This window comes from Bubalus kerabau, chromosome 11 (assembly GCF_029407905.1).
Source record: "Bubalus kerabau isolate K-KA32 ecotype Philippines breed swamp buffalo chromosome 11, PCC_UOA_SB_1v2, whole genome shotgun sequence".
Classification (NCBI taxonomy): domain Eukaryota; kingdom Metazoa; phylum Chordata; class Mammalia; order Artiodactyla; family Bovidae; genus Bubalus; species Bubalus kerabau.
Window position 1 is genome coordinate 48,721,139 of NC_073634.1, and position 24,536 is coordinate 48,745,674.

Sequence of the window (24,536 nt, forward strand, 5' to 3'; positions counted from 1 at the left end):
GCTTTCCTAAAAAAGAAAAAAAGCCAGAGCACCAGCAAACCATGAGGATAAAACAGTGTAAAGTCTGAAAATGATGAGAGCAGCCATATGCCACTAGGAGGAAAACAAAACAAACAAAAAGGCATCGGTACACAAATATCTTCTGCATCAGGACAGAGGTATCTTCTGTGTTGTGGGCTGGAAATTGGACCAAATGACCTTGAAGACCTTCCATAGCTCTCAGACCCCTCAAACCTGTCCTGCTCTGCCAGCCACCACCTGTCCTCCACTCTGGGGACACTCGGCACCCTCCCAGGGTGGCAACAGAGCAGCAACCCTGGGGAGAAACCCGTACCCTTCTCCTTCCTTCCCGTCTTTCAAAACTGCACAGATTTCTCACAAGCAGTGATGAGTGATTTAGAAAAAACAGTGCATGCAGTAAATTTAAGGCAGAATTTTTCATATTCTGGTGGCAAACCCACAAGTGGATCAGAAAATCAGTTTAAGGGGGTCTGAGCAGCCTGTGTGTGTGTATGCACTGTCTTCTTTTTAAAAGGAAACAAAACAGAAGATGTCAGAGTGCATCAAACATAGAACTGCTGCTTCAGTTACATGTGTGAGTCAGGGCCAAGCTGTCACCTGAAGCATCACTTCCTGTGCATGAGGTGTAATACAGCTTGAAAAGCCCTAGGGTAAAAATGATTTAACCTGCTTAAAATGCACAGAATTCTGCAACCTTGTAGAAGCGAGCCTAGGGAGGAAGGCACGATGCCCGAGTTGGGGACGTGCCCCTGGACTGCAGGGTTGGCTGTGCTTCTTAGGCTTTCCTGAGAGGTGGCCACTTGCCCACCATGCCTCCAAGCTACACCAGCATGGGAGCTTCCACAGTAGGGAAACTGTGGCCACTGGCAGATCTTTGTTTTTTCCCCAAAAGGACACCAATGCACTTCTATGGATAGCTTGTACTTCTTTCTCCCTTAATTCCCTGCAGTAAAGACAGTTTGGGCTTCCCTGGTGGCTCAGTGGTAAAGAACCCACCTCCCAATGCAGGAGACTTAGATCCCTGGGTTGGGAAGATCCCCTGGAAGAAGAAATGGCAATCCACCCAGTATTCTTCCCTGGCAAATTCCACAGACAGAGGAACCTGGCAGGCTACAGTCCATGGAGTCGCACAGAGTCAGGCATGACTGAGGGACCAAACAGCGCACAGCTTGGTCCTGAGAATTCCCTTTGTTCCTACTCCCCTGTTGGGTGGGGAGATCAAAGGAATAAGAGGAGCTGTCATGATGGCCTGGACCATGGGGAGCTGGGCACTGGCTTCCAGAGTGGACCCACCCAGGCTGGCATTCTCTGCCCCAGACACATACTCAGCTCAGCACCACTGTCACTCACTCGCTAGGTGCCTTCCCTCCAGAGGAAAACGGGGCTTGATCCCTGGATGTGCTCAGCACCAGACCCATCAGCAACACGAGCAGCACTGTGAGGTCCTCCTCATGGGCGACTGGGGCCCCCAGGCCTGCGGAGCACACACCCACCTGCCCAGTGCCCTCTCCCTTTGCTGCACTCATCTTCCTGGGGCCTGGGGCCTGGTTCAGGGCGGGCATTCAACTAATGTTTGCCGGTTTAACAAGCTCCATTTTCTATCTCACCATCACAAGTTCGTCTGCCTCATCAGTCCTTGCAGACTTATCTCTTCAGGGAACACAACTGGGCTGCCAGGAGAGCTCAGGTTAATTAGGAGCAGCCTGATACCCACCCCTGCCCCCCACCCCTAAGTACGCACTGCTGACCCCTCCATATGCCTTGAGATCCTCCCCTGTCCAGGCACCACGTGTCTGTAAGCCAGCAACTCCACGGCCAGGGCGGGAGGCCCTACTCTAGCCAGGCTATGTTCCCGGAACCTGAGGGCACCATTTCCTGACCCACCCTCTGTGCCCCCACTCTCCCAAGTTGCAGTAAACCCAGGAGATTTTACTTTTTTTATTCCTAGGCATGTGCACCTTAGGCTTACACCTTACCCTGCAATGAAACATGCTATTATATGCCATATGGAGCCCCAAGTTCAGGGAGGGGATGTGTAGGACCGGAGGGGGTAAGGAGAAATGGATGGCTGTTGGATGGATGGGACCTCCCATCCCTGTGGCAAACCCACATGGCCTAGGTCGGGCTGACAGGACAAAGGAGCAAGTCACCATCCATGTGCCCAGATGGTCCCCTTTCCCGTGGGCAGACTTGCCAGAAACTGGCACAGAGGGAGACATGTCAGGGCAAAGTACACCATCAATGGATCCATGAGTCCAGAAGCAGAACTTCCATTCCTGCTCCTAAGAGAGCCCATTTCCCCATGAGCAGGCAGTCAAATAACATAACTGAATGTGTAAGCCTGGAAAAAAAAAAAAAAAACTGGTTCAGAAGCATAGGATTTTCTACCAAATGTGAAAGTCAAATGGTAGCACAGATGCCAGGGTAAAGAATTTTTGAAAGGTTTTCATTATAAATTGTAATTAAAAATACATATTTAGTACCTCTCAACACATATACCCAATCCATCAGCACAAGCATCTCTGAATGTGATGTGCCTGGGGAGGTGGGGCGGTGGTTGGGAGGTGGCAAGCATTCACTATGACCTTCTGAAGCATCACTTAGCGTCTGTCACTGGCAGAGGCGCACAAGAGCAACTTTTTGAGCCCACACCTGCTCGGTAAAATGAAATACAATAACGAAGAACAGAGTGCACACAGGGTCAACACATTTGTGGGGTGACTGGCTGGAGACAACTGAACCCCAGCTCTGACCAGGCACCGAGCTCGGTTCCTGCCCCACTGGCTTGTGGCCTGGCGGTTCTGCACTGTCTCTACTGGGTTTCTGCATCTGTAGCACGAGGATGTCAGTGGCCCTGCAGGGGTGGGTGGGGCAGCCGTGAGAGTCCGAAGCCTGAGGAAAGGACGTGTGCAGTGTCCAGCGCACAGCAGGAGCTGTACAACCATGGCTGTGGTGTTTACTGCTATTATCAGTCCATACGCTGTTTTCCTTTCTGGGTGAGGACAAAGGTCCAGTGGAGAAAACAACAGATGGTGCTTTCTCCAGAGACGTACATGTGTCTGTTTTTCCCTAAAATGCTCCTGTGGGACTGGGTGGTGGGGGGTGCACAGCTGACCAGTCCTGCCTGCTGGGTTGGGAGCTGCTGGGACACGAGGGCCCCTCTGAAGTGTCCCAGGAGAAGATGCTCCTCAGTGCAAAGTGGGCCTTCAGGGAGGGAGTAAAAGAGACACTCCATCTCCCAAGGCTCTAGGACCACATGCCAGTCTGGACGAGGCACATGCAGGCTCCAAAAGAGGTCTTAAGGGGCTGGGTTCCAGACCCCAATTCCCGCTACCCACCCTGGCCCAGGGCTGCTCCCAGCTGTGCCACAAAGTGCTTTGTTACCCGGGACAAGTATGTCAACCTGCCTGATGGTCACAGAAGAGCTCTGGGCCAGGTCATCTCCAGGGTCTTGCCAGGATTCTACAGAGACACCAAGCTGTCAAATGAACCTCACTTTTCAAACTCAACTGTACATACTAGGCTACAAGAAACAACCACAGAAGAACTGTAAGTGGTCCATCTGGTTCTTACAGTCAACTCTTGTCACTAGAGTTTGGCTGAACACATGGGCTAATATGACAGGACCATTACCTCACATCACTGCAGAAAGACACCCCAACCACTTCACCACCAATTCACGCTCCACTATAAATGGCCACTTGTAAATTTCCCAAGTCAGACCCTCAACTGTTTTGCTTCTGAAAAATCAAAAATACAAAATAGATGAAGGTTCCCTGCCAGCAGCTACCCCAGGACAGCTGGCTTCCAGGAGGAAACGGAGGCACAGCCCCAGCTTGAACACTCCCCAAGACGTGACCTCCAGAGGCTTCCCAGCTGTGAGAACCACTGGGACAATCCAGACACTCACAGAATCCATGAGTTCAGAAGCAGAGAAAGGAAGCTGAGAGTTGAGAAAAAGCGACAGACAGCAGCCTGGAGAGATCAGGGAATGACTTGGAGACAAAGATGACGTGAAAAAGTGCTCGGTGAGAAGCAAAGGAACATCCAGCCTACCCAAAATCACTGATGCTTGACAGACAGACTCTGGCCAGCTCAGGTCAGCAGGAGCCCTCCAGATGCCCACTTGCCCTCCTGTACCTAGAGCTGTGGTGGGCATAGGGTGGGGGGTGCAGGAGAGAAGGAGCCTGCTTGGCCAGCAGCCTGAGGGGCTCTGCAGTCAGCTCCATGGCACCCGCCCTGAACAATGTTCCCCGCACCCACACTGGCCCCCGGGAACAGGCGTGAATGTGTAATCGGGAAAAGGAACGTTTGAGACATATGCATGGGGTCTAAAAATGAGCCAGGCCATATGGGGAAGCACAGTTAGAAACACGGCAAGAAAGCTTTACTTAAACTCTCAGCATTTTTAGTCTACGTTTCTTCTATAACTGAAGGCTCCCACTTGAGTAACTTGAGTCAAGAAAGGGTGTTCTGTAGAAAAATGATTATTTTAATAAGAAGCAACTTAGGTGCCAGTTGGTGGGAAAGAAACTGGGAAATACCTTACCTGCTGTCCTCGTCCTTCCTTGGGGCACAAGGGGCCAGGGGACAACGCATCTGGTTTCACAACCCCCGTGTCACCGCACACCTGCTTCTCCCCGGCTTCTCGAGGGGGCAGCCCCTCCTCCTTCCCATGGCCCCTCCTGGCTTTTCTCCCATTAGCATTCTTCTGAACAATCTGTCTCTATTTTCTCTCTAATTATCCACCCACTGATCTGTTGTGAGTTGTTTTACATTTTTTGTTCTAAATACTTGGACGCTCATGATATATGGAAACAAATCCAAGTTTATTTTGGGTGCTGGCACCACAGTTTCTGTAGACGTCTCCACTGTCTGTGGGCACTGCATTTGGCAGGTCGTCTGTACTGTGAATGATCTCGTGAGACAGAAAGCTAGAGTTCTAAATTATGGCATGTTATATGTAATTCAGGTTCGCACAACTGTATAGATTATACAGCAGAGACTGAAGAGGTAAACCTCAAGTGTTAAAAGTGGCTCTGAAAACCCAGAGTCCTTGCTAAAACATGGTAAAGAGATGATAATTGGAGAAGCTGGATGTTTAAAATCAAACTGATATCTCTCAATATTCTTTGCATGCGCTACATACAAACTTAGGGGGTGGCTTCTTGTTGTTCAGTCCCTCAGTCACGTCTGACTCTTTGTGACCCCATGAACATCAGCATGCCAGACTCCCCTGTCCTTCACCATCTCCCAGAGCTTGCTCAAAATCATGTGCATTGAGTCTGTGATGCCATCCAACCATCTCATCCTCTGTCGCCTCTTCTTCTTTTGCCTTCAATCTTCCCCAGATTGAGGGTCTTTTCCAATGAGTCAGCTCTTTGCATCAGGTGGCCAAAGTAGTGGAGCTTCAGCATCAGGGGAGTGGTTTGGTTTTGTACTTTTTTGAAATGAAAAAAAAAAAAAAAAAGTACTTTTTTGTACTGGTTCCTTAGACGGTGACTTCATTTAGGAAGTTATGTTTAAATGACATGTAGAAAGACTAGCAGTAATTTTCTTATCCTTTATGGACATTCAACCTAGAAAACCAAACTACTTATAAGACAAATGTAAAGAATTAGTTTCTCCTCTTAGGTTGTTTATAGAAAATAAAAAAACACTGAGCATCCTGACCACTGACCAAGCAAGGAGACCAAACTCATATAGTAAACCTCTTTTCCAGCATGTGTTGAAATCAGGCTTTGGCAGAAAGGGCAGATACTTGAGCACCAACTGCCTAGTGACAGCCGGTACTGACTCCAGCAGGAAGTCCCCTCCGCAATCTTATTTTGATTCTACATGTATACTGAGCAAACAGATGCAAATGCCAACAGTCATTACTTCTGGGTGATAAGATCACAAGTGATTTCTGTTTTATCCTATTTTCCAAAAATTTTAAAAATAAGTATGCCTTCCTTCAATGAACAGTTTGATAAAAGACAGGCTTTCAAAGAGATGACAATTCTGAGGGCTACCTGAGTACAGAAATCATGTCATACTAAAAGCCTGTGAATGGCAAATACAAGAGGATGTGCTTGCTGCCAAAGAGACTGCTGCCAAAATGGAAATCAATTTACAGAAGAGGAAGAGGTGTACTCCTGGGACATTTGGCTTCTCAATCATTTTCATTAACAGCTCCCGCTCCCCGCAACATTAAAGGAACCGGGTTAGTTATTGATAAGTGAGTCCCTCGGGGCCAAGAGTAAAGGATGCTCACGAAGTAGCTAGTCCTCTACAGTCCCAGGGCACAGCACAGGTGGGAGAAAACCAACACAGCCTTGCAGGTGGGGCCAGGAGTGACTGGATGCACCAATGCTTCTAGAAGGATAAAAGAGGAGCTGAGGGGCACTGTCCAGTCCTTTCCAGTGGCCCACGGGGGACAGCACCACTGTTCCAACGAGCCCCATGCATCCGGGCCAGGGTTGCTCCTCCGGTCCACCCACACTCAAGACCCAGGGGCTGAGCGCTACCCCTTCTTCCGTCCCGCTGGGCTCCACTCCTGACATGCACAAGGACACAGGGCTGGTCCCACAGCACATTGACACTCATCTCAAAGCCTTGGGCTATTGTTCCCAGAGGTGACTCAGCAGGAACCAAGGAGCTCAGAGGGACTTCCAAGGGACAGAGAAGGAGGAACAACTCCAGCTCAGCCTGAGATAATCATGGACCGTGGCATTCCTCGCCCTGGGCTCATCTGGACAGATCGCCTGCTGCCTGCCTTGCTCAGACCTGCCGAGGATGCTTGTGACTACAGCAGAGACCCACAGACCTGCGGGGCCTGAAAGGGCACCCCAAGGCTGCAGCATCACAGAGCTGGGGCCCCGAGGTGCTTTCTGACCATCTTTCTCTCCCGTCTCTGTTGTAACAAAGATGTGCTTATTGAACTGGCTGAAGCAGCCTGGACTGGTCCAGCAAGAAGCAAGATTCCCTCCCCTGCCTGCTGCAGACCCACAAAGGACTGCTGGATGATTACAGAAAGTTCTGAGCCACGGCCTGGGGACGTTCTGGGGAAGATTCGGTTGGCACGTTCACGCCCAGTGGCAGCCTCGTTTTCAGGTCTGATCTCAGCAGGTGCTCAGTGATCCTCTGATCTCTGAATGGTGATGGTGGTTTAGTCACTCAGTCATGTCCGACTCACTCTTGCAACCCATGGACTGCAGCCTGCCAGGCTCCTCTGTCCATGGGATTTTCCAGGCAAGAATACTGGAATGAGCTGCCATTTCCTTCTCCAGAGGATCTTCCGGACCCAGGAATAGAACCTAGGCCACTTGATGTCTGTCCATTTGGTTTAATGTTTGGTAAAGTTGTAAGAACAGCACAAAGCATATGTTTCCCTGAGCTATCTGAGAGCAAGCTGCCAGTGTCCTGTCCCATTACCTCAATACCTGGTGTGCATTTCCACACACACAGACAGCCTCCTCCTCAACACAACCCTGCCATCAAAACCAGGGCCTTAACACCAACACATGTTTACTGTCATACTCACACACCACTCAAGCTTTATGAATAAGACCCTGGTTTTTCATCTCTAAAATAGAGAACCTCATACCACTAGAATTTCCTTTTAACATCCTAGCTGCCTATCTTTGCTATAAAGTCCTGTCAAATGCCCACCCAGTTAAATCCTGATATTCGAGTTGGTTAAACAAACAAACAAATTTACCTACATACAGCACAGAGAACTCTACTCAATGTTATGTGGCAGCCTGGATGGGAGGAGAGTTAGGAGGAGAATGCATACATGTACATGTACGACTGAGTCCCATTGCGCTTCACCTGAAACTACCACAATATTGTTAATTTGTTATACTCCAATATAAAATAAAAAAGTTTAAAAAAAAAAATCCCAAGTTGTCCCGTCTGTGCCTCTTCTTGCAGAAGTAAGTCGCTCAGTCAGAAGTAAGTCGCTCAGTCAACCCCACATGGATACGCTTTGAGGAACCTGGGGAATTTCACTCCCAGGACCAGTCCCTGTCCAACCACAAGCCTCAACCCAGACAGCACGAGGTGTACTTCAGAGAGTGAGCAGTGGTCCTTCAGCAGCCTCTCTCTGCTCCTGGGTCTGGCGTGAACTCAGAGAGGTGGAGTCTTGGTGCTAACCACCGGCAGGTGACTAACTGGCCTCAGGTCAGGTCACATAGAGGCCAAGGCTAAGGAACAGCCCTGGTGGCAGCCCACTGCTGGTTCAAGACACCGTGGGAGGTAGTCAGCAGTGGACATGTGGGCCTTGGAGCCAACCCTCCACTGGTGGCTACTAACAGGTTATAATGATGCTGTGGTTCTCTAGGCAGCCTGGTCAGTACCTGGGCCTAAGGTGACCACTGAGAAGACAGCTAACCTTTGGGACTGCAGCAGGGTCCAGCTACTGTCGAGAAGTAGCAAGCAAGACAGCTCTTCGATAAAATACCTCCCCAGCTAAGAAAATTTAGCACATGGCTTGACAACACCTCACCTGCATGGTTTTATGAGTCAGGTCATGGAAATACCAAGGCCAGGTCGGAGCCCAGGGATGTGCTGAGCCTTTAAAACATTACCTGCACTCTGCCAGGAGAAGCAATTCATAAGGACGGCTCCTTGTTATCAGTGAAAAAGTTCTCTTTGACTGTTCATGATCATGAGCTGAATACGAGAGATCTATGGTTGCATGTATGCATCAATGCACTGCCTGTATGCAAAGAAGTGCTCATGTTGTTTTACTTAACTATAAATTATTAAAAGAAAAGAAAGAATGTTATCTGTTTCCTAACAGAGAGCTCTTCGGGGGGAAGGCTCTGCTTTTTGTCTAGGGGCTTCCCAAGTGGCACTAATGGTAAAGAGTCTGCCTGCCAATGAAAGAGACAGAAGAGACTCAGGTTTGATCCCTGGGTCGGGAAGATCCCCTGAAGGAGGGCATGGCAACCTAGTATTCTTGCCTGGAAAATGCCATGGACAGAGGAGCCTGGCAGGCTACAGTCCATGGGTTGCAAAGACTGGACCCGACTGAGCATGCCTACATGCACTGCTTTCTGCCTAACAAAGGATAAGAAGTGACTGAATTAAACTGGCGACCAACCTCAACCCAGTGCGGGAATGTAAAAAAGCCAGAGAGGCTCTGTGGATCACAGCTGTCTGCAACCAGAGATGTCACCACGCATGTGGTACACAGGGACTTTGCTGGGAAGTCTGTGCTGTTTTGTGCCAAGCCAGGTGTCTGCCGGGGAAATTTTAATCTGGCTTTAACCATAGCAGGAGAATCACAAACATGGATGATGTCATGAGTAGCTATTAGAAGGTTGACACATGTGGTGTGGTTTCTGAGCCTGTTTTCACTATTTCTAATGCACGGTGGAGAGAAAATCTACTGGCTCTGTAATCCATCTAGGATCACACTGGAATTCCGACAGCACGCAGGTCACAGCGATTTAAACCAGAAGCCTTGGAAGGCTTAGCTCCAAAGACCAGCGGGAGGCAGGAGAGGATGGGGAAAGTCTTCGCACCTTCCTTCTCAACACTGATGCCGCGACAGGTCTGATGATGGAGAGATAAGTCACTCCACCTCTTGTCGGGCGCCTCCCTTTTCAGTGACACTGCTTGAGGGGCTGATGGAAGACTCAAGCCAAGACAACAAGGTCTCTTTGTCCAAGAAAAGCAAGGCTTTGGGTGAGCAGGGTAAACACATCAAAGCAAAAAAGACCAACCACGAAGGGGGGCGTTTCTCCCAGGCGATGGGAATGCTGAACCCCGTGAGCCTTTAGAGCAGGGGTCCCCAGTCTCCCGTATCTAACGTCTAATGATCTGAGGTGGAGATGATGTAAGAATGATAGAAATAAAGTGCACAATAAATGTAATGTGTTTGAATCATCCTGGAACCATCCTCTCCCCTCCAGTCGGTGGAAAAACTGTCTTCCACGAAAACAGTCCCTGGGGCCAAAAAGGTTGAGGACCACTGCTTAGACTATAAATATTAACTGCTGTGGATTGATATGGATGTTCAGAATATAACTTTGTTGGTGTTTTTACAGTAAATAACGGTTGGTGCAAACGTTTCCAAGGCCTGACGGGGGAGGAAGGGTGGAGAAGGGTGGTCAGTCCCCAGAAAAGGAGCACGGTTCCCCAGCACAGCTCTCGAGTGCCAAGGAGAGCTGCGCGGAGAGAGTTACAGAGGAGCGAATGTTGATTCTATTTAAGGAAGAGCTTTCTAGCAATCTGTGTTCTCCCAAAATGGAACTGGCTGGCTCCGTGGAAGGAGACATGAGCCTGCAGAGCTGAGTGGCCATCTGTTGGAGCGGGGGAGAAAGCCTGGCACTCCACACGTGGACAAGCTGGCTGAGTGATGCCCCCTGAGTCCTGGGAGTCCCAGAGACTGACCACGGCTCGTGAAAAATTGAACCCGAGCACAGATGTGCTTCACAGCTCAGCTGTCTTCTTGTTCTAAAAGCTGAAGGGAGGAAGGACAAGCTGTTCAAGGGGATTTGTGGGTAACTTGGAGGGCTACCTTCACCTTATTTCACTCCCCCGCAATGCATCCCATTTCTGGGTGTTTCATTCTTTATTGCACTTCCCCTATGGCTCAGCAGTAAAGAATCCACCTGCAAATGCAGGAGATGCAAGTTTGATCCCTGGGTCGGGAAGATTCCCTGGAGGAGGAAAAGGCAACCTACTCCAGTATTCTTGCCTGGAAAATCCCATGGACAGTTCAGCCTGGCAGGCTACAGTCCATGGGGTCACAAAGAGTCAAACATGACTTAGTGACTAAACAACATCATTCTTTACTAGAATCTTGAGAATATCTTTTTTAAAAAGGATAAGAAAGAAGACAAAACAAATCAACAATGTTGAGCATCTCCAAAAAAAAGGGACTTGAGTGGATGAGGAAAAGAAGAAATAAAACCAAGTTCAGGGCACTCCTAAAGTATTTACCTAGTCATGCTTTCCAAAATTCTAGATCACAGTTAATGGAGAGTTATACGCATAGGACAACGTGTTTCTTTCAAGTGACAAGCTTGGAAAAAAAGACAAATGGGTGTCACTTTCATGGAAAAGAATCAGATTGCTCATGAAAAGTGGAATTTCTCCATTGGGCACAGTCTACAGTAGCTGATGTGATCCACACACAGGCCAGTGTCTCATTTCTCTTTCAGAGTCATGGAAATAACCTAACCCATGACACAAAATTACTCTCCAGTGGGTGAAGGCTTCACATGGTTTCAAAGAAAGTCAGTGGACTCTTTAAGACTGCAGAAAATGAAAGATGAATACTTTGCAACACTCATCACACTCAGAGCTTAATTTTCCTTTCAGTTTCCCTACCTGTTCCCCTCCCTCAAATGAAACTAATTCTCAGGTTAGAAATAAAAAGGAAAACTTCAAGGACATGTAACGTGGGTGATAACACTGACCTACTTCAAGAGCAAACTCTTCCGTGACAGCCAGTGGTCTCAGGGGTCACTGTATGGTGCTCAGGGAAGGAGATATCACAGACCTGACCTTCAGGAGTAACTCTTACTCCCTCTGCAGCCGTCACCACTGCAAGGAAGCCTGATGCCCACATCAAGACCGGACACCATCAACTCCAGGGGACCCAGGTGGCCTCTCTCATGTTCAGACACCAGGGAAGGGGACAGGCGCATGGGAAGAAAGCCAGGTGCCCAGCTGGCCCCCTGTGAGTCACCCCAGCGGCCTCGGCATCATACTGCCCCCTCCGAGTCCCCACCTTAGCTGCCACCATGAGCAATTGTGGTATGAAATGCTGCCAATTCAACAGGGGGAAACAATTCACCAGGTTCCAGGTACTTTTCACCATCTCCTCCTCTACTCACAAAGGCCCCATGCACAGGATTTAGTGGGGAAAAAAGACTGGATGGAATGACCCGGGCGGAGCTGTAGACGTGCCTGGAGGGGCTAATTCCCATCTCAGGCCCCTCCAGAACATTGATGCCAGGAGACTGAGATGTGCAGGGGGGGAGGTGGAGGTTCAAAACACACGGAAGGGTCAGCTTACAGAATCCTCCAAACTTGAACATCTTGAGGAAATGACAGGCTATTTCTGCACTGCATCTCAAAGTCCAGAGACTTTTAAAAAAGACAAGTAGAAAGATGCCTTTTTTTCCTCAAACACAAATGAAAATGACAACCCCTCCCACCCCCCGCCCTGAGAGTGCTTCCGCTCTGGGCTGGGGTCCAGCCCAGGGGCCCGCTACGCCCACCACTCACCAAGCGTGTCCTTGATGTTCTTCACCAGCGAGCCCTTCTTCAGGCTGTTTTTCCTCTCCACGTAGTTGGACGGCACATAGCCTGTCCGGTTGGCTGCGTTGCGCACCCGCCACCACGTCTTGGAGTCGTCCAGTAGCCACAGGCGCTCGTTCTTCTTGATGTCCAGCTCCTGATCCTGCTGGGCCGTGTAGTCCCACTTGGCTATGACGATGACCTCCTCTGTCATCTTTCATGGAGTACTTCTGCCAGCAAAACATTTGAAGAGTCATTAGAGCCCTGGCCAAACACCACTGCATCCACTTGGAAAACTATACCCTGACAGCTTTTATTACAACTTGGCAACCATCAAAAAGAATGAAGTGATGCCATCTGCAGCAACATGGATGGACCTAGAGATATCATACTAACTGAGGTAAGTCAGACAGAGAAGGGGAAATTGTATGACATCCCCTATATGTGCACTCTAAAAGGACATGGCACAAATGAATTTTACTTACAAAACAGAAACAGACTCAGAGACTTAAGAGAACAAACTTACGGTGGCCATGGGAAAGGCTGGGGGAAGGGATAGTTAGGGAGTGTGGGATGGACATGTACACACTGCTATACTTAAAATGGATAACCAACAAGGACTTACTGTAGTGCACTGGGAACTCTGCTTAATATCATGTGGCAGCCTGGATGGGAGGGGAGTTTGGGGGAGAATGGATACATGTATATGTATGGCTGAGTCCCTTTGTTGTTCACCTGAAACTATCACAACATTGTTAAGCAGCTATACTCCAATACAAAATAAAAGGATTTAAAAAACAAGTCCGCAACTGGCTGTCTCTGGGGTCTTGAAAAAACCTTAAGATGACCTTCCTTCAACAAGCTTTAGTATTTTGTTTAGAAAGGACAAAATGCTTGATCTTATCAAGCAAATCTTAATTTTGCACAGTGGGAACTCTGTATGCTTTGCTTAAAACAACAAAAGCCTTCCAAAATCTTCTACATAAAATAACCGTACCATAATTAAATATGTTCAGTTCAGTTCAGTCACTCAGTCGTGTCTGACTCTTTACGACCCCATGGATTGCAGCACGCCAGGCCCCCCGTTCATCGCCAACTTCTGTAGTTTACTCAAACTCATGTCCATTGAGTCAGTGACGCCATCCAACCATTTCATCTTCTGTTCATTGGTTAAGTAATACCAGATTCTTATAGCTGACATCGTTACATCCATTTTCTCGGGATAAGCTGAATTTTCTGAACATATTTAATGACTGTGACACACTCAAACTGAAGTGGTATCCTGGACTGATCCTCAAGTATGAAAACCAGTGAAATCCATGTGAAGTCTAGGGCTTCCCTGGTGGCTCAGAGGTGAAGAATCTGCCTGCCAATGCAGGAGACATGGGTTTGATCCCTGGGTCGAGAAGATTCCCTGGAGGAGGAAAGGGCAACCCACCCCAGTATTCTTGCCTGGGAAATTCCATGGACAGAGGAGCCTGGTGGGCTACAGTCCATGGGGTCACAAAGAGTCAGACATGACTGAGTGACTGAATAACAACAGCAACAAAGTGAAGTTAGTCAATAGTTTACCACTAACCAACTCTTACTTCTGACAAATGTCCCTGGTCAGGCAAGATGTTGGCACTTAGAAAACTGAGTGGGGGATATTTGGAATGCTTTGCACTATCTTTGCAGCTTTTCCATAAATATAAAATCATTCTTGGAACCTGAAACACAGATGTTTATAGTGGCTTCATTCATAACTGCCAAGATTTGGGAGTCATCCAGCTGTCCATCAGTAGGTGATGGGTAAATCAACTACAGTCCATCCAAATAATGGAATATTATTGGTTGCTGTTGTTTAGTTCCTGAGTTGTGTCTGACTCACTGAGACCTGCGAGGCTACTCTGTCCATGAGATTTTCCCAGACAAGAATACTGGAATGGGTTGCCATTTCCTTCTCGAGGGGATATTCCCAATCCAAAGATTGAACCTGCGTCTCCTGCACTGGCAGGCAGATTCTTTACAACTGAGCCAGCAGGGAAGCCCCAGTGAAATATTACTCAGTGATAAAAAGAAATGAGCTGTCAAGCCATGAAAAGACATGGAGGAACTTCAGATGCATATAAGACTACATGGAAGAAGCCCACCTGAGAAGGCTGCAAACTGTGATTCTCACAAAGACTCTTTCCGTGACCAAACTTGAGTCAGACTCCTCTGAATTCTCTGCGCAGACTAGGCATCAACTCTCTGCATTCTAGCAAGAATCCTGAGGTGACGCCTCTTCTTAGGAGGTATCCTGTGAGGTCAGTACAGCCAGAAACGCCCTCTCACCTCTGATGCTTCCTCTCTGTGCTCCCTACCCCCTCACTCCTGGACTACAAACTCCCTCCTTCTTCCCTCCTGTAGGTGGATGTGAGCCCAGTCTCTCTCAACTATGGCAAAAGTCCCTCAAAGTACTTCCCTGAGTAAAATCAGCTAAACCATGCTTTAAGAAGTGTCATGTTTTCTTCAATAAATCCAAGAACATAACATTCCAGAAATGGCAAAACTATGGAGACATTGCAAAGATCAGCGACAGAGGGAAAGATGACTGGGTGGAACACAGGGATTTTGAGAGCAGTCTGACAATTCTGCATGATACAGTAATGGTGGACACATGTCATGACACGTTTGTCAAGACCCAAAAATGTGCAATACCAAGAGTGAACCGCAATACAAAATGACTCCAAAACTAAAAGTTTATCAAAACAACAAAGAATTCAGTACATTACATACCTCAGAAAGTCAGTTCTCAAAGTAACAAATAGTAAAAGTATATCTGAATGACTACAATAACTATGGTTACTGTTTAGTCCTTCAGTCATATCCAACTCTTTGTGACCCCCATGAACCATAGTCCACCAGGCTCCTCTGTCCACGTAATTCTCCAGCCAAGAATATTGGAGTGGGTTGCCATTTCCTCCTCCAGGGGATCTTCCCGACCCAAGGATCAAACCCACATCTCCTGCACTGGCAGGAAGATTTTTTACCACTCAGCCACTGGGGAAGCTCCATAATGACTATAATTATGAGCTATTTCCTAACTTCTCAGGTAGAAGATGGGCCAGTATGTTTGCAACAGAAAAATTCAACATTCAGTCCTTTAAATGACTACACATTTACTCAAAACCAGGAAGACATGAATAATGGAAAGGCTCTTGACTCAAACCCTCTCCTTTTCTGACAGGGAGGAGTTCTCATTTTTACAGGGGCCACTTCAGGATGACAGAGGGGACCTAGCGCACTGACTCCACAGAAGAATGAATCCCATTTTTAAATAACATGACACTCTCTGCTGCTAGATGCTAAAGACACTTATAAATAATACATGTTTTCCTCCTTCATGAATTAACTTCCAGACTTACAGATAACAAACCTTTGGGGACAGAGGAGATGATTAATAAACCTTATGCATAATGTACACAATATCCAGGGAGACAGTTTACACAAAGCTCATTTCCAAACTGTAGGCAATACTGTTATCTACTTTCAGAAAATCTCAAGCCCATGGGTGTCTCCACATGTACTGAACTCACTGTCAGGTTTGGTTTTTGAAGGTCATGGAGGTCGTTTCTCTTTTTTCAGTTGTGAGGGGAGGGGCCTGAGCATTAAAAGGAATGGGGTTCAGACAGTATTTTATTGGGGCACCAGGTTTGTGTCTTAAATTACAGTTGTTTTAAAGAGAGATTTTAACAAGAACAGCACATCACTCAAGACCAATCAAAGCAATCTATAAATTTTCTGTACAATTTAACTGTGTGAAAAAGCTGGTAAGTTAGGCTCTGGCTGGCATGGTAGGTTTCAGTGCAGGTTGACAATCACAGGGAAAGGAGCCTAGAACATGCTGTGCCTGGCTCCACCCTCATCGGTCACCTGGGACCCCTAGGAGCGGGGGCTGAACATCCCTAGGGTATCACAGGCCTCAGGTGACTCTGACAGCCCTCCTTGAAGGTGCTCCTCCTGGGTCCGGAGCAGGGACTGTTGGAAGTGAGTGCTCAGTCTAGGGGAGGACACTGGCGTGCACAGGGTGCTCGTTTAATCTCCAAACACCCACCTCTTGGGGAAGTGTGAACTTTAAAGAGAGACAATCAGAGATTCAGTGACTTGCTGAACAACAGAGCCAGGACTTGAGCCCAGGGTTGTGCTCCTGTGCTCACTTCTTGGGTGAGTGATCACAGCCCACCATCAACCACCACCTCACCCTAGCAATCACAGCGCTCCATCAACAACCACCTCACCCCAATGACCACACTCCCCCATTAACAACCACAACAATAACCACACCCACCATCAACAACCAATCACAGTCAGTGCACAGGTCTACCCACCCCGCCCACCAGCACCCATGCCACAGACCCCACTCTGTCTTCCCGTGGCCATTCAGGCCGTAGAGACTGCTGGCTGGACGGCATCCTGGAGGAAGCTGTTGGTAAGGATAGGGGGGCGAGAGTGGGGGTTCCACCCAAGGTCCTGGGAAACTGCTCCAGGAGGCCAAGAGGAGCCAGTCCTTCCAGTGATGAGAAGTCTGATATGAGTGTAGGATGAACTGTGTAATAAGAAGAGGCTGGCGCTGAAATAAGATTATTCCCCAATATAAACCAGATGTACAAATGGACTTAAATTCCTAATACGGAAAAGCCATAACAGAAGAAAGTCTGAGGAAGTACGTTCCAACTGACTACAGAAATTTTATGTCAGAAATGGGACTCTGATGTGGTCTAGGACTTAACCGAGGTCAGATACAAAGCATAGTGTACGTTTACCCCTCCAGCTTGGGCAAGTCAAGAAAATCAAATTTTTGCCTTCATTCACTAAGCTAGTATTCACCTACCTATAGCCAACAGAAAGAAGAGCCACAAAGTTAATATTTTACAGCCAGATCATGTTTCATGTCATGAGACCAGTCATACAATTTTAAGAGTTAGTGATACAGATTAGCAAGAAAAACCCTATTTTATACTGAATTAAAGAAACTCAGAAAATCTAACATGCTAAGCTGCTTTTTCAAGTCTTGGGTGGAAGAAGATTAAAAAAAAAAACCCCAAACAGACTGGAATAGTTATAAAACTTTCTTGGCCCGGCAGTTGTCACTAACTCCTAAAATAATATCAATCCTATTCTGGGACTCTCTAAAAAGGAGCCTGTTAACTTCAGCTTGCTGCTTTAGGGCTGGGTTACATAATTCTCAGAACAACCAACACCCCAAAATGCTCATGGACACTCCCAAAGGGGTCTCGGGGGCCAAGCTGAACCACTCGGTCATAACTGCAAACAAAAAATCTGAATAAAGAGGCTGGGGTTCAGGATTTCCTAGGTGGTCCAGTGTCTAAGATTTCTTGCCCACTGTGCAAGGGGTCTGGGTTTGATCCCTGCATGGGGAGCTAGATCCCATATGCAACAACCCTGAGTTCACATGCTGCAACTCAAGACCCCGCCTGCCACAATGAAGAGCAAAGACCCCACAACTAAGACCCAGCACAGCCAAGCAAATAAAAATTACCATAAAAAACAATAATCTGGGATCAATGCTTAGCTGGGCCTTCTGTGCATGCCCCTGGCCTTCCTCTCATTCTGTAGGACAAGACAGCAGTACCTGCCTCGCCCCAGGAGGTACCCAGACCCCCGGAGGCAGCCCAGTGATGTCGTGATTAAGGGGCGAGGTTTCATGTCATACAAGCCTGGGTTGGAGTCAGCTGTGCACCTCAGCCCAGTTGCCCTTCTGTCGTGTGGGGCAAGAAGACCACCTCCTCCAGGAGTTTGTGAAAACAGCTGAGCCCCCTGCCCACACACAGACTCAGAACGGGAATCACAGTCAGCATGAAAGCACGGTGCATGCTATACCACTGACGGGTAGTGTCGGGGGCCAGGCTGCCAAAATCTCCTGCCCAGTACTAGCATGCAAGAGAGGACAGTGGGGGATGCTCAGGCTTTGGGATGAGACCCTTCTCGTGGGTTTGAATCCTGGCTCAGGCACTTTCCAGCCTGTGGATGTGGACAGGTTATCTTACATCTCTAAGCCCCAGTTTCATCATTCATTCAGTGTCTCTGTAGATCCATCGTCTCTGCTTCACAGGGTGACTGCAGACCTGGGATGAGCTCACCATCAGGAAACAGCCCCATGGGCACCGGGGGATGCTAGCAGCTCCTCCTATGACTGGGCTTCCCTGGTGACTTGGCAGTAAAGAATTCGCCTGCCAAGGCAGGAGACATGGGTTCTGATCCCTAGGTCAGGAAGATCCCCTGGAGGAGGAAATAGTAACCTACTCCACTGTTCTTGCCTGGAGAATCCCATGGACAGAGGAGTCTGTCCATGGCGGGCTACGCTGCATGGGGTTGCAAAGTTGGACACAATTTAGCAACTAAACACAACAATCTTTGACTGTGTGCCTGTCCCCATGGAGGAAGGCGTGCCAAGCCCGTTTTGTTGTTTATTTTCTCTTTTACATGTAGTGTATTTTTGTGCCTTAGGGAAGCGGTAATACCTTGACTCTCGTCATGGCTTAATTAACTTGCTAAGAGCTGGAGCAACATGAGATTCCATATCGTGTCCTACTTGAAGTTGAAGTCTAGCAGCTGTAATTAGTGATACGCTTGCAGAAAGCCACCAACTGGCCTTTCTGTTCCCCTCAGGACATCACAGGCTCCTGCCAACTCCTGTCAAATGAGTTGGTATCTGGCAAGTCTTATCTACCACGCAACCTGAAACTTTAATAAAGAATTTATAAGGTCTTTTAAAGTTGCTTCTGACACCGTTTCTCTGAGTGAGTCTCCTTAAAGCAAGTGTACTATTTTAAAGTATTTGCAAAATAAACAAAGGGGGGAAAACAGTGTGATAAATGAGAGAAAACAATGAAAGTGTTACTTTTGTTTGGACTGACCTTGGCATGGTTACTTGTGGCATTCTTTTTCCGTGGGCTGCTGTAGGCACTTGCATAGACTTAGTGGCTTGAAACAGCCCAAGTTCATTCCCTTACAGTTCTGTGGGGCAGAAGTCCCAGCTGGGCCTCACTGGAGCTGAGTCAAGGTATGGGCAGGGCCATGTCCCTTCTGGAGGGTCCAGAGAAGAATGGTCCTTATGTCTTCCAGCTTCTGGGCACTGCCCTGGTCCAGGCAGGCTCCTCTCTTATTCTTCTGCCTCCTCTCCTGCTCACAGGGCCTCTGTGGTCACAAAGGCCTACAAGGGTGTTCCCTCAAGATAAGCTGATCAGCAACCTCCTTTCCCCCATGTTTCCCCACATAGCCTAACATATTCACAGGTTTCCAAGGAGGAAGATGTGGACATCTTTGCTAATATTCTTCCTACTTGTTTAGTTGCTAAGTCGTGTCTGACTTTGTGACCCCATGGACTGTAGCCCTCCAGGCTCCTCTGTCCATGGGATTCTCTAGGAAAGTATACTGGAGTGGGTTGTCATACTGAAAACCTCTATTTGAGTGAATTTCTATAATTGGTTGACCGCATTGAAAGCAAGAGCTCTTATAAAGAAAAAGCCTTGAGACCCATATTGAAGTAGATTACCTTATTGGACTAATTCAGAATGTATGTTGAAAATCAAGGTAAGGATGACTTTTTTCCCCCCATGTAGTCAGTCTCTTTTCTTACCGGTTGCTCTCTACACCAATTATCTGCTCATAGCTCTACATTTGGACACGTCTATATCTACGTGTGCACACAGGTATTTTTCTGAAATTCAGGTTAATATGCTAGAGGTAAAATATTACACTTGTTTTGTTGGTCCTTTTGTCTCTGTTTTGAATTGAATTCAATAAATCACATTTCCTCCATGTAAGGTTTATATTACAAATGGGACTGGCAACATTTTAAAGCTGTTTATGACCCTGGTCTTCTTTGAGGCTGGCTAGATGAGTCCTTCCGTAGAAGGGTGATGAGGCAGGTGCATATTAACCTTGGATCATCGGTGCCTTTCCTTGACCTTCCCATTAGGCCGGGTGGCTGCAGCCTCAGCAGCCGCTGTCAGCACATAACGGGCTCTCCCACACAGTGAACAGGTGAACAGGTGAACAGGTAACCTCAGGCGACGCAGGTGACCCTGGGGAAGGAAAGCCTCATCTGCGCTGAATGGGGCCCACCCTGCTCTTCAGAAAGGAACCTGTCCTGTGGTCACTGCCATTTCTCTTGGCTAGGTCATTCCTCTCTCTCCTGGATTGTCTTTCCTGCCTGCTGACAGCAGACACTGTCCATTAGCCAATGAAGGGCCGCCCTCCGCTCCACTGCCTGGCGCACCCAGCCCTGCTTCACTTTCTCTCCTCCTCTTTCACAGGCCCCTCCTCATGCTTCTGACCTAGGCTGTCTGGGGGGCCTTGACCCCATCCTTTTGCTCCCTCTCTAAACAAGCTGCTCCCAAGTGCAGCCTCCAGCCCTGCCCCCCAAGACGTGGACTCCTCCCCCACCTCTGAGACACCTCCACCTGAACGCTCCACGTGCTGCCCCAGACGTGGACCCCCTCCCCCACCTCTGAGACACCTCCAACTGCTCTCCAACTCACCCAAACGGAACTCTTCACCATTTACACCAAACCACAGCAAAAGAAAACCAATCAAAGAGCGACCACAAAATCCACCCCCTCTGTCTCCCCAGACCCGCTCTGAGTCCATGAGCATAAGATGAGCATCCGTCCAGGTGCCCACAAGGCAAAACTTTTGGCACGTCTCACAGAATACACGCACCCCATTCATTTCATTTCAGTTCACCTTCAAAATACTTCTCAAATTTTACCACCGTCGGACCCTCCACTGCCCAGCTCCAAGCCAGCCCCACCTGGGCCCAGACCACACAGTTTTTTCTCCCCCACTGGGTCAATCTCCACCCTCGCGGTCTGCCTTCCCAGCAGTGGCCTGTGATGCTCCTAAACGGACGGACGGTAGGTTGTGTCTCCTCCGTTCAAGCCTCGCACCCTTCCCACCACAGGAGAACACAATCCGAGGCCAGCTCTTCCTCCAAGCTCACACTCCCTGCTCCTCTTGCCTCCCCTGCCCCCTCCCTCCTTCCCAAATTCACAGCCCACCCTGATGAAACCAAGTCTCCACCCAGCTCATCTGAAAGAACCGCTGTATCCACAGCTGCTCCCCTCCAACACACACACATTTTCCTGCTCTGCTTTCTCTCTCCCTGGCACTTACTGGGACCTCATGTACATTTTTATTGTCTGTTTTCTCGCTGAATAAGATTCCTCGCAAACAAGGATTGTGTCTCCTCATAAACCGAGCACTTGGAAGGGCCTGAGCCTGTGTACCCAGAGAGCACATGAACAGCAGCATGGGTGCTCTTTGCCAGCAGCTGTGTGGCCTCCACCACCAGAAGACACTGAGATGCTGCTTCCTGTGCTCAAGTCCTGATGTGCAGCCAGAATCACAATTAAGAAACTTTATTTAAAACAATCTCACCTTAGATAGGAGCTTCCCTGGTGGCTCGGTGGTAAAGGATCTGCCTGCAATGCAGGAGACCCAGATCTGATTCCTGGGTAGGGAAGATCCCCTGGAGAAGGGGATGGCAACCCACTCCAGTATTCTTGCCTGGGAAATCCCATGGAGAGAGGAGCCTGGTGGACTACACAGTCCATGGGGTCGCAGAGAGTCAGACACAATGAATTGCTAACACATACGTTCACACTCACCTTTGATACCATCATTGTTATTCTACATAATAAGGGCTCTTCATTCATGAGGGAAGCCATGGAATAATTTCAATTAAAATTTAAAATTTTGTGTCATTCAGCTACTTTGAGTAAAAGGGGAAAAATACATAGAATATACATAAATATTCATGAAATACAGATCAATAAGGAAGGGCAAAATTCCAACTCTTTCTGACAACTGATAAGAGCAGCAACAGAAAAGGAAAGATGAAAGTTCAGCAAAGCTCATTAAACTACTGAGGAGGCACTGTCTCAGACCTAGAGACATACCTGTCAATAAAATGATTTGAAAACTTTGCATTTATCTTTAACAGTCTCCAAATTTAAAAACAGGATGTTGAACACTGAAGCAATACAAAGCATACACATAATCCTTCCAGCAGAGCTGTAAGAATTTAAGACTCCTTTTTATAGGAAAGCATTAAAGTATATAAATAGTGGTATGCATAGCTGGCACAGTAAAAGATCATTCTAGTTCAAATAAATCTCGATTCTCTAATAGGAATTACCAATCCTCCCAGATCAAAATATGATGAAACTGGCAATTTGTATGGAAACACAAAAGATCCTGAACAGCCAAAGCAATCTTGAGAAGGAATGGAGCAGGAGGAATCAACCTTCCTGATTCAGACTATACTACAAAGTTACAGTCATCAGTATGTTAACACACAGACAGTATGGTACTGGCACAAAAACAGAAATATGGACCAACAGAAGAAGATAGAAAGCCCAGGTATAAACCCACACACCTATGGATACCACCTTATCTTTGACAAAGGAGGCAAGAATGTACAATGGGGCAAAGACAGCCTCTTCAATAAGTGGTGCTGGGAAAACTGGACAGCTACATATAAAAGAATGAAATTAGAATACTTCCTGACACCATACACAAAGATAAACTCAAAATGGATTAAAGACCTAAATGTAAGGCCAGAAACTATAAGACTCTTAGAGGAAAACATAGAACACTCTCTGACATAAATCACAGCAAGATCCTCTATGACCCACCTACTAGAGTAATGGAAATTATAACAAAAATAAACAAACGGGACCTAATTAAACTTAAAAGCTTTTGCACAGCAAAAGAAACTATAAACAACATGAAAAGGCATCCCTCAGAATGGGAGAAAATGATAGCAAATGAAACAACTGACAAAGAATTAGTCTCCAAAATATATAAGCAGCTCATGCAGCTCAATACCAGAAAAACAAACAACCCAATCAAAAAGTGGGCAGATGATCTAAATAGACATTTCTCCAAAGAAGACATACAGATGGCTAATGAACACTTGAAAAGATGCTCAGCATCATTCATTATTAGAGAAAAGCAAATCAAAACTACAATGAGGTTATCACTTTGTTCCGGTCAGAATGGCCATCATCAAAAAAATCTACAAATAAAATGCTGGAGAGGGTGTGGAGAAAAGGGAACCCTCTTGCACTGTTGGTGGGAATGCAAATTGATACAGCCACTATGGATGTAGATTGGAGGAGATTCCCTAAAAAAACTAGGAATAAAACTACCATATGACCCAGCAATCCCACTACTAGGCACATACCCTGCTGCTGCTGCTGCTAAGTCACTTCAGTCATGTCCGACTCTGTGTGACCCCATAGACGGCAGCCCACCAGGCTCCCCCGTCCCTGGGATTCTCCAGGCAAGAACACTGGAGTGGGTTGCCATTTCCTTCTCCAATGCATGAAAGTGAAAAGTGAAAGTGAAGTCGCTCAATCATGTCTGACCCTCAGCGACCCTATGGACGGCAGCCTACCAGGCTCCTCCGTCCATGGGATTTTCCAGGCAGGAGTAGTGGAGTGGGGTGCCATTGCCTTCTCCGGCACATACCCTGAGGAACCATAATTGAAAAAGACACATGTACCTTAATGTTCACTGAAGCACTGTTTACAATAGCTAGGACAAGGAAGCAACCTGATGTCCATCAACAGATGAATGGATAAAGAAGTAGTGGTATGCATACATACAATGGAATATTAGCTATAAAAAGGAACGCAGTTGAGTCGATTTTAATGAAGTAGATGAACTGAGAGCCTATTATACAGAGTGAAATAAGTCAGAAAGATAAAAAAATATATCGTACATATATATGGAGTCCATATATATAGACTCTAGAAAGATGGCACTGATGAGCCTATTTGCAGGGCAGCAAGGGAGACACAGACACAGAGAACAGACTTGTGGACACAGTGGGGGAAGGAGAGGGTGGGACAAACTGAAAGAGTAGCATGGAAACGTATACACCCCATACGTAAAACAGACGGCCAGCGGGAATGTGCTGTGTGACACAGGGAGCTCCATCCGGTGTTCTGTGACAATCTACAGGGGTGGGATGGGGACGGAGGTGGGACAGAGGCTCAAGGGGGACGGGATAAATGGATTCCTATGGCTCATTCACACTGATGTGTGGCAGAAACCAACACAATGTTGTAAAGCAATTATCCTCTAGTTAAAAATAAAGAAATAGAAAAAATATGATGAAATTGGGACTTCCCTGATGGTCCAGTGGTTAAGATTTCACTTTCTAATGCAGGGGGTACAGGTTTGATCCCTAGTCGGGGAACTAAGATTCCCACATG

At 47.5% G+C, this 24,536-nt stretch overlaps 1 protein-coding gene across 3 annotated transcripts in view; it reads right to left on the reverse strand.

Moving 5' to 3' along the window:
• Positions 1-24,536, reverse strand: part of NCK2 (NCK adaptor protein 2) — a 115,269-nt gene that overhangs the window by 14,419 nt on the left and 76,314 nt on the right. For all 3 annotated transcript variants that reach the window (XM_055540267.1, XM_055540266.1, XM_055540268.1), the window contains exon 3: positions 12,253-12,494. In XM_055540267.1, coding sequence (XP_055396242.1) covers positions 12,253-12,478 — 226 coding nt within the window. In that variant the 5' untranslated portion in view covers positions 12,479-12,494. The remainder of the gene's footprint in view (positions 1-12,252; positions 12,495-24,536) is intronic.